The sequence below is a fragment of the Dendroctonus ponderosae genome, unplaced genomic scaffold, assembly GCF_020466585.1.
Source record: "Dendroctonus ponderosae isolate FM_Combo_2020 unplaced genomic scaffold, Dpon_F_20191213v2 Dpon_F_20191213_1, whole genome shotgun sequence".
NCBI classification, from domain to species: Eukaryota; Metazoa; Arthropoda; class Insecta; order Coleoptera; family Curculionidae; genus Dendroctonus; species Dendroctonus ponderosae.
The window spans coordinates 43,410,959-43,422,215 of NW_026017110.1; the positions used below are offsets into that span (position 1 = coordinate 43,410,959).

At 36.6% G+C, this 11,257-nt stretch overlaps 2 protein-coding genes across 2 annotated transcripts in view; both read left to right on the forward strand.

Moving 5' to 3' along the window:
- The window catches only part of LOC109545099 (glycerate kinase), a 12,020-nt gene extending 10,749 nt beyond the window's left edge, over nt 1–1,271 (forward strand). Inside the window, exon 7 of the mRNA XM_019915591.2 lies at nt 894–1,271. Coding sequence (XP_019771150.2) covers nt 894–1,255 — 362 coding nt within the window. The 3' untranslated portion in view covers nt 1,256–1,271. The remainder of the gene's footprint in view (nt 1–893) is intronic.
- Nucleotides 1,272–2,235: 964 nt separating this feature from the next.
- LOC109545094 (out at first protein) overlaps nt 2,236–11,257 on the forward strand; it is a 124,703-nt gene continuing 115,681 nt past the window's right edge. Inside the window, exon 1 of the mRNA XM_048661971.1 lies at nt 2,236–2,475. Coding sequence (XP_048517928.1) covers nt 2,356–2,475 — 120 coding nt within the window. The 5' untranslated portion in view covers nt 2,236–2,355. The remainder of the gene's footprint in view (nt 2,476–11,257) is intronic.

Sequence of the window (11,257 nt, forward strand, 5' to 3'; positions counted from 1 at the left end):
AATTCACGCGAACCTTCAAATCGAAACCGTGCAACAGTTCGTCTCAAAGCTCCATGAAAACTTCAAAACTCGCGTCCTAAACCACCCAAACCCACTGATTAGAGACACGTTTACCCAAACTATCCCAAACCAACGATACCTAACCCCGACAAGTTTAATGGCAGACCTCCCTGGAATCACCCGCCTTAAGCAGGTGATTCCCGACATCTCAAACCTCCTGGAAAGTACCTAAACTCTCTAACTCTTCCAAATTTAACACTAGGCGAACCGCCACAAACCACTACTTTTCTCGCTCCGTACCCCTACTTTTTTTCTTTCTTCGTTCGCTCTCAGTCCCACAACCACCAAAACCCACACCCCTAACCCACCAAGGCTCTTGCAGGCTACCAGCAAAGACAAAAAGCCTTAAATGGCTATGTCTGCGTCAAACATCAGGTCAGGTAGTTGAACAAGTCTTAGTCGGAAAGCACGGGAGATCACTTCGCCCACTGCCTCAGCGCCTTTGATAATATCCACCGCAGTTGTAGACGAAACGTCAGGAAGAAATCCCCATGTACTACGGCTTCAAAGCCCGAAAAACATTTCTAAATGTGATTTGACCGGCCGTGAAAGCCTTCATAGTCTGATAAGAGAAGAGTAGATAAATTAAAACAAACAGTGCATTGGCCATACACAGGGCCCCAAGTAAATTTGCTTTCATCATTTTGCTATATTCCAGTTGGAGTTTACGTGCTTTTAGGCTCTTCCGGCACCGAAAACTCCGCAAGCTTACACTGTCTGGGCCTGGCGGGCTTAATGAATACCATCCTAATGCCAAATATAACAGCAATTTTCTTACCCAAGCATATTCCAATGATTTATGAAATTAATACATTCAGGCACATAATTTGCAGGCGAGCCGACTGTGCGGGTAACGGGAACTGGAAAAGGGGGCAGAAACCAACAATTAGCTTTGGCCTTTTCCCTACAACTTAATAAACAGGCAACGCAAGCCACAAATTCTGGAAGCATTTTTTTGCTGAGCGCCGGAACAGATGGAATTGATGGTCCGACCGATGCGGCCGGCGCCATCGTATCCTCTGGATTATCGGCGACCTTCACCAGTCTAGATATTAATCCCGAAGACTATTTAAATAATAACGATTCCTATTCTTTTTTTAATCAGCGCCTTAACGGAGATTGTCTGGTTAAAATAGGCCATTCTGGTACCAATGTCATGGATTTGCACTTTCTATTAATTGAACCTATTAATTAATAAATGATCAATTTTGCATTTCTTCTTTTTTCCTCCTTTTTATCCTAAATTCGAACGATAATTCATTAACTCTAACTAAGTTGAAAAAAAGTTTCTGCGAATATGGGCGTAAAACGAGTACTAGAAGAGGAATTGACGATTGATAAATGGACTTCTGGAAACATTCCTGAAAATATCCAACTTGCGTGAATTGCGGGAAAGATAATTATATAATTTATGTCGCTTCCCGCTGTTCAAATTAGTTTGCGACTTGTAACGAAAGCTCACGAATCGATAGCGGCCACATGGTCGGCGGAAAAGCGACTCTAGGCCGTATTGCCGACGTGTTATCTTTCCCTGGATAAGTTGATCTTTATCTTCAAATGACTTCAAAAAGATAATTGTTTTCATTTAATTACCACACCAAAGTCGTTTGATAGCTCAAATAGGATCTGAGACCTGACAAACCATGCATTATCCATATGTCACAAATGTATGCCGTTTAAGTTCTGTACGTTCTATTCGTTTCATAAGAGTGTTCAAATTCTACCGGAATCATTGCTGAAAATAGTTCTGCTATTTATCATTTACCGTTTATATGAAATAAAAAAACTATGAAGAATCTGCCAGAATAACTCTTCTAAACCCACTAAAGTGCAACATTTTGGAGTAAACAATCCTTGCACAGTCTCTTGCACTAACATTTTATAAGGTGAGGTGAAAGTTGAAAGTGAATGTGAATTTTTCATATTAAAGTTGATGATTAGCTCGCCCAAAACTACATTACATAAAATAATAAAGATCACAAAAATAGATAATTTCAATAATAATTTCCTACAAAATCGAGAACACCTCCATGTAAAAAACATATTTAAGAAACCAGCCTTATGCTCAATTTGAAAAGTTCCCACGTATTATTCCTCATAACCAGTCTGGGTAGAGCAATCTGGCAACACGGACCATGCGCATCATCCTCACTTTATACCTTACGCGGCAAGTGTGTTGTGTGTTGCCCATCAGGCGCCGCATTGTGTTGCCCGAATTGGTCGTAGTAGGTTGCCGGCTCGCGTTTGTTTACGAACTGTCAAACATTTACGAAATATTCCAAAACATTGACTAGAATGAGCTCAGAAAAGCGTTTTAATCGGGGCATTCACGTGAAATTTAAGTTCTGTTCGGTTCTGTGCCTGGTTCTGATCGGTATGGGGCAGGGACAGCTGATCATCAACGTGAAGAACCAGGTGAGATAAGATAAAACATGAAATGTGATAGTATAACCTAACATTTTCGTGCAATGTTTTGAATTTGCTAAAGTTTTTCCAGGAGTCTAAACCGGGCTATTTCTGGTTGTTATCATTAAAAGACGTAAATATTAGCGTTTTGCTTCAGAACGGTTTTAATGGCAAAATCTACACTCACGTGTTGCTCTTTTTGGGCTACGTTTTAAACGCTATTAAAGGGCAGATGCACCGTATTATTTGTGTACTTTTAAATATAGCAAAAGGCACATTTTCATTAAAAAAAATTCTACTGGTTGCAAAGGCTGTACGTTCATTATCATAGCAATATGCTAAATTGTGCTTTTCATGAAACACGCAAACAAGGCATTCTGCTTATTTTAAGTAATGCGTCTTGGCAATTAAAAAACTTTTGCGTCGCTCTAATTGTATTCCTTCTTGAAATTCAATGCAATTCTTCGATGTCGCATCTGAAAACATACTTAATTAATTGTATATCGAGTCTGCGACATTTGACCGAAGTTTTAAAACGTCTGGCAACGTGGGAACTACGGTGCATCCGCATTCTTCACGATTCATACAACGCCATATGCACAGTAATTTCGAGTCTCTTGCCTAGATTAATTTGGCGAATTAGTGTGTAATGCTAGGTCGGATAGGGTTCTATCAAGATTAATTTTTACATTGATTTTAGATACTTAGATTTTTATCTGGAAGAATCAAACTCAGGTTAAGTGCTAACTCTTGTAATTACTGCATTTTCATACAAAAATGACAGGTCAACTGACATTTTTTTTCCTTCGAATTAATGATATTTTTAGAACCAAAATCGAAAATTCCAGAGTATTTTAAAGTAAACAGGTACACTGGTGTCGAGTGGCTATTCAAGTTTATCGCACATATGCAAGTATTGCTATGTGAGCTTTCTACGGATAACTCTGGACTCAGAAATCCCTGTCTCAGATGGTTTGGGCAAAAATAATCGTGGGACGTTCTAAATCGAAGATTTATGGAATTACTATTTTAAAAATTTGATTTAACGGGTCTGCAATATTTTTAAGGTCAACAAAGATCTAGGGAAATAATTACGCTCAACAAATAGGCGGATCAACCAAACATATAAATAAGCCAGCGTTTATATGTTTTGTTGATATAACTAGAGCATTTGACCGTGTCCAGCTAAAAGACGTCCTGCATCTCCTTTAAAACAGGCAAATCCCACACCATCCTATTAAAACCATAGAGAACATATATACAAACAATAAAATATGATCACAAATAGAAGGAGACCTCAAAGAACCAATACCAACGGATAGCGGTATTCGTCAGGGAGACTCCCTGAGTCCTGCCGTTTCCAATTTAATAGTGGAAGAAATTGTTCGAACTATTCGAGCGCTAAAGGGATACAAAAGCTAAAGTTGCTAAAAAGGCTAAAGGGATGCAGAAATCAAAATAGTGTGTTATGCTGACGATGCGGCGCTCATTACAGAAAGTGAAGATGACTCACATGGTAATTACACTTATTTAACCTGACAACCAAGTCTCTAAATATGGAAATATCAGCGACCAAAACAAAGTGCTTAACAGCATCAAAAACCGCTCTAAGATGCATACTGAAACTTGACGGTAGAATAATCGAGCAGAAAATGAAATTTAACTACCTTGGCGCGGAACTTTCCGACTTTGGGGATATTGAGGCAGAGGTGAGAGATCAAATAACAAAAGCAATTAGAATAGCTGGCTGTCTGAATGCCATATGGTGCGATAAGAGTATGGGAATTGACACTAAATCGAGGATCTACAAAACCGTCGTGGGCCGGTGATGACATATACCGCAGAAACCAGGCCAAAAATAGCGAAAACCAAAAGATTCCTTGAGACAGCTGAGATGAAAATACTCCGTAGAATAACCGGAAAGACCCTGCTGGATAGAGAGAGAAGCGATGATATCAGAACAGCATGTAATGTCAAGAACTTTAATGAATGGGTAGCAAACAAGAAGTAGGAATGCAATGAGCACATAAGCAGCATGGACCACCGCAGACTTGTGAGAATCACTCGCGACAAGTCTCCATTGGGATGAAGAGACGTTGGGCGCCCCAGGAAACGACGGAGCGACTGCCTCACGCAAGTGAACAATAAACAGGCGATTCACCTAAACTCAAGAATGAAGAAGAAGAAACTGGGGGATATTTTATTAGACATTGCAGAAAACACTGAAATAAGTGATCAGCAATTAGTGAGAATCACTAGAGCAAATTAACCAGAAATTTTCCGAAGAATTAGGGCACATTAAGTATTGCATTGATAAAATCTGTACGTATATCAGTATTTATTCTAGTAATCTTTTCAAGATGGCCACACTTTCAGTTAAACCGGAAGTATATATCAACTTGCTTATTTTAAATGGAACATCCTATATATTATTAGTGTTCTACTCGAAAATATCAATATATTTCTTGTATAATATCCTATACCTAAGTCTAACCGTATTTTAAACATTTGAAGTTTTATGAAAAATTATTCCTTTTTTCTATATGTAAATACGGGCTACTTAAATTGAGTCGTATTTCTTGTTGAAAAGGACTTACTTTAATGGAACTTCGACAACATTTTGATCACTGCATATTAATACAGTGTTAAAAAAATAAGTTTAAAAATGATGGTGAAAAAACCGCCCAAAATCAATGTTTTCGAATGGAAATCACTATTTTTGATACTTTTATCTTTTTAGATTTGTAACGGTTAAAAATGGAATTTAGCCAATGGTTCACCTGTCTGCTAACCCGTTGTTCAAATGTATGTAGTAATAAGTTATAATTGAAATAAGCTATTGTTGTCAACCGATTTTAATTTGTAACTTGAATTTAGTAAGCACGTTTGTCAGATTAGGTTAGTAATATTTTGGGGATTATTTGAATTTTGATGCTTGGATATTTGTATCTCTCTCCCAAACATCAGCAGTCTTTATCATGGGTTTGTCTGGCAACGTGGGTTTGTCTGGTATCGACAATAACGTAACCCACCGTTATTGATGGGAAGGGACGAGGGGTGGACCCCGCAGGGTCACCGAGCGAAGGGCAATCAAGTACCAGAATTTGCGGAATCAAGTAGCAGAGATTGCCGAACATAGTCGATCACCGTCCAATTGACCTCCGAATCCGCCATATTCTGCTGGGTGGTAGATCTGCTAGAACATCCGTTTGCGGACATCGGACACCGGGACGGTCTGGATGAGATCTGGACCTAGCACGTAGGCAAGGGCAGCACGTGGCGGCGACTCCGGAGATTTGCTGGTGTTCGGGGCGAGTATCGCTATTGGTTGTCTATTATTAATTTGTAATTTCTGGAAATTTTCATTTAATTAAGTAGTTAACGTAGGTTACAGATCAAACGGTTAGCTCAGACGGTAGTTTGTGGTCGTCAAACCACGTTTTCTTGTTCTTTATTAATCTCACCATTTTCCTTTTTTTTTGTATCATCATTCAAGTCAGTTTATGTGCTATCACGGTAAAAGAATTGAGTAGGTATTTCGGCAGCATTCCATCGCTGAGTGTTCTAGATTTGTTGCGAAAGCTAGTGGCGCTCAAACGAACTCACCCTTCGGGCTTTGCACACGACCGCCCGAAATACCCGCTCAAGGGAAACCTTTTTTTCGCTCTCTCTCTCTCTATTAAATTGTTATTTAAATCGTTGCATTAATTAAATAGTTTTCATTAAAGGATGATTTTTATTCTTTTGTTCTGTTCGAAATTTGTCGTGTTGCAGTATTAGAAATAAGATAAGTTTGTGTGATGTCAATTCGAAAGGTGTGTAGTTTTTAAAATATTGTCAATTTATCTTGTTTGGTTTCTTTGAATTAAGCGGTTTGACTCCCCACCCTTTATTTGACAAGTTAGGAAAAAAGTTCAAAAGGAAAGTAGTACGGTTTTTTGTGATATTTTGGCTAAATTTACTAGATTTTTCACTTATAGGGACAATTTCTGTTTTAAATCGACTTTTTAAAATATCGTTTGCAATTACGCCATCTAGTGGTCATCTGAGAAATTTCAAAATAATTTCCAGCAAATTCTTTTCCTCAAGTTTGTCATCAATTTTTTTTTCCGATCACTCTATAACACATACTTTCTAAGATACAGCCGCTTACCATCTTTATTGCGACACCCTGTATATGCAGTGACTCTTTGTGCATGCGTGAATGCCAACAAAAATGAGCGAATTTATTAAATAAATTTGGAAATGGGCGGGAAAAACACCACGTATGTGGCAACATTTTGGCATTTTGACATTAAGTCTATGACACCTCAAATCTAGTTCTCTGACCAAAACCCTTCTAAAAGTGAAGAAAATCCCGAAGAATTCGCGGAATTTTCGTTCCTCCGATGGCAGACGGGGAGATGCGAAGAATGGGAAACGCCTCTATCCGAGACCTTCGTCGGAATGCGTGGAATTCGACTCCGGCCAATAAGAATCGGGATTGCCCGAGGAATTTCAACCGACCCGACCATCGGAGTCTTCGAAACCGGTTTCGATGCGCATGAAAACCGGTTTCGATTGAATGTGTAGTAATGTAGCGTAAATATTACCTTGAATGGAATTCCAAATCAAATTCATTCCTGGGTTTCAGTCATTTATTGTCTCTATTTATCAATCAAAATACGTTTCGGTGTATTTTTCCACCATCATCAGTTTTTATGTGTAGCGTTGTTGCTGCTTTAAGCCTTGGCATGCATTTTCAAGCAAAAGCAACACTGAAACACAGGAAAGGATATACTTGAATGGAATTGGCAAAATTTCGAAAATTAAACACTTTTGGAATAGACAACTTTACGCAAACTTACCCTTATTTTTAATACTGATTAAGATAAAATTAGCAAAAAGGGGGGTTTCCATTTGAAAGAATTTATTTTGGGGTGTTTTTTTCAACGTCATCTTCAAACTTATTTTTTAATACTTTGTATTAATAGTTAACAAAATGTTGTCGAGATTCCTGTAAACTAAGTCTTTTTCACCAAAAAAAGCGACTCAAATTAATTAGCACATATTTCCTAATATGAAAAATTTATAATTATTCGATTGGATGCAACTGTAATTTTTTGTATAAAATTCCAAATATGTTGTTGTTTAATGTTTCAAAAACGGTTAGACTTAGGTATAGGATATTATACAAGAAATATATTTGGAATTTCAAGCATAATCCTAAATTCTAATAGATATCGATCGCGGCGGTTCCCGGTGGGACACCCTGTATAAATAAACCTCAGCCCTCTGCTCTGCTGATGAAATGCTAGAATTCCTTGTAATATTCATCAGGTTATTTTCTAATTATAATGTTATGCAGGAAAATAAACATACCATTAAAAAAGCATAATTTAGCTACATTATTTCACTGCATATCTCATCCGGAGCATTACTTACCCTTCTGTGGAAGCTTCCTGGCAAAAATTAAATTACGTCCTTTTAAAAGCGCTTTCAACCTCATTCCACTAAAATCCTACAACCCACACCAACTTATTTTGTTAATGGGGTTTCCATAAAATGGCAAAAAGAAAAGTTCCAGTTCCCGGGTATTTGATATTCGTTTACCATGTTTACTGCGGCCCTCATTTGTTTTCGCATCCAGAACTGGTAAACACGCTAACGCAAAAAAAACCGTAATGTTTGCCCACTGTTTCTTCAAAGCAAAGAACGGAAAAATAAGCAGAGAGATAATGGCAGTAATGTTATTTCAATGCCTGCTTTCTCTGTAAATACAACTTTTTCGCTGGAGCTTTGAAAACATTTAACTAGAAAAGAATGCCCATTGCAATGGTGTTTTGAAAGCCTGAAATGCGTTCGTTCTATGGGCATGGAACCAAACATGGGAGACAAGGTTAGAAAATAAATCCTGTCCAACAAAGCATTAAATAACAATTACTAGAAATTGGCAAGTAATTACCTAAAGTACCTCGTAAAGGAAACCCAATTTATTGCGTTCGGAAAGGTTCAAGTTTAAGTAGAGTCTTAAATCCTAACATGTTTTCCTGGTACACTATATTTTATGCCGGCGGCTAAGTGGAAAGATAAAGGTAAAACTGAAAAATTAATTAAAAGTTTTGTTCTTTAAGTTGGCCAGGATTAAATGGCTTAACTAGCTCGTGTTGTCCACGGGGTTTTATTTGTTTTCGATCAGATCTTTCGAGGTTCGAGTGTGTGTATGGACAGAATGTTAACTAAGCATGGTACGCTGAGGCAAGACGATGAGAAAGATAAACTGGAAACTTTATTTGTTATGTTGTATTTTACTTGCAGTCTGAGTGGAAGTTGAACTCAAATGCTTGCTAGAAAAACAATGTCTGAATTAAAGAGATCTATTTTAAGATTGCTTTTTTTATGGGGTGAGCATGGAGCCACCCCATACAACATTTTTAACTTTTTTACATTGAGTACATTCTAGATAGCATAAATGTGAAAATGATGAATGCAAAACGAATTCCGCGCTTCAAGAAATAAATGCCATAAAGATTTTGTCTATTAACAAATGTTCTCTGGCAAGTAAGATACTCTCTAATGAAAATAAGTTAATCCATTCGGATTTCCTGGTTTATGTTTGCACGGTTTTTGTTTTCAAGCTAATTAAGATGGAGAACTAGAAGAAAATATAAATTTGAGATATGCAAACGACACCCTAGTTTTTGGCACGAAAATCTTTAAGAACTTCGCTCGATGTAACACCGGACGCTCGCTTAATTAATGCTCGCTAAATGTGAACAAAAGTGGATACTTGAAAATCGGTAAAAAATAATAAAGGAAATGAACATCGCATAGTTAACCACCAATCACAAGAACAAGTTCCATCCTAGACATAATTGAAAATAAAGTGCTACTAATCATGTGCCTCTAGAACGTTTAAGCAATTCTCGAATAGTGAACGCGCAAAGATAAAACAAAAAGTGGAAATATAGCGTATCTTTTAAAATCCGACACAGTAAATGCGCTGAAAAGCACTGTACTTCAACACTAAACCTGCGAGCAAAAGATAGCATTGAAAAATATAATTAAAACTTCTTTGCTTTGTTCCGCATTAAATCGAATTTTGTCAAGCTGTCGTTTCTTCCTTATTTTGCCAGATTTCGTACAAGTGTTTCGTGCCCTTTGTACCTGGATGCGTATCAAATTTACTGCGCTTTCAAAGTTTTTGCGAAATCTGGAAGTGGGTAACTTGTAAAGTTTTGATTCAATTAGCCGTTACGAATACCCCAGTCGAGCTTGTTTCACCTGCGATTTGCAAGAATCTCGAATTTTATTATCGCCAGGTTTCTTTATTCAGCAATTCTGTATGCCTCTGGCGAAGATTGCTCAAGTTCTCTGCAGTTTTCGGATTTGTGTTGCCTTATTAAGAATTGAGTTAAGGAGGATAAACGTATCAGATGAGAAATGTTCAGCTCAAAAACGAGAGTTTCCAAAAATTATTTAGATTCTGGTTTTCCTTGTGGTTTATTTGAACATCCATTTTTTGACTTATCCGCATTAGAACGAAAAACTTTTTCAGTGCCAATTTTTATGTTTATATAATATCTATCACACAATAATCTAAGGAAAATAAAAGCTTGGATAACTTTAGGACTGGTGATATCTATCAAGCATAGAGATCATCTAAAAGCAAGAATTAGAATAGTATAAAAAATATGGAAGTAAACTCACATCATTGAGCAAGATTACTAAGGATAATTATTACCAACGAGAACTAAACAAACACAAGCATAGTATGAGGAAGACTTGGGAAATAATAAAACAAGCTACAAATACGTCAACAACCAAACAAAATGTGAAATTAGTTAATGATAAAGGTGACTTCATAACTGACGGCAAGAAAATTTCAAACAAATTTGACGATTATTTTATGAATATTGGTCAAAAAATAAAACATGAGATAAAAACATCCGCAGCTTCTGTACGATAAAATAATTTGCATTCAAACTCCTCAATGTTTCTAACTCTAATTGACGATAATACTTTAATAAAACGTATTAAACAAACAAAAATATTAAGCAAACACACAAATATTTATTAAAACCACTAATTTATTTAATAAACAAAATCTTTGAAGAAGGTACCTAATGTTCCGTTGCAATTTAAAGAATCAATAGTTATCCCTGTTCACAATAATGCGTACCAAAATTGTTATGTGAAAACGTTATTAGATTAAAAAAAAATAACTTAATCACTTACACATTTTGAGAACGACAAAAAAACTTTTTTCTGGCAAACTAGTGGTCTTAGGAAAAAACAATAAGAGATAAAAAAGTTGGTAAATAACTAGTAGTAATTAAAAAAAGTATGTTAAGAAAAGTTTAAGTGCACACAAAAAAGTTCTGAACAAAGCAAAAGTTGAGGTTCCACATTTCTACCCTGTATAAAAGCAAACTGAACCACAAAACACTATCATAAAATGGTACTCAATTAGATTATAAGGTATATCAAAATTAAAAATGTGTAACCGTTTTAAAGGAAAACAACAAACTAATATTTTCTACCATTTTGAAAATCGAATAAATCAACAACGAAACCTCAAATCAAAAAAAAAACTCTCAGGTAGACCCCGCTCTAAAATGACTAGAAGAACACGCTGGTTAAATATTTTAACATATTAACGGAACACCCTGTATAATTTAATTTAATTTAATAATAATAATAATAGAGTCGCGCTTTAACCTCGGTAGCATACGGACGTACCAGTGCGAGCGTACATAAATACCTAAGATATTCGCAAACTGCGAGGAATTTTGGTAGTTTTAGTGGACAA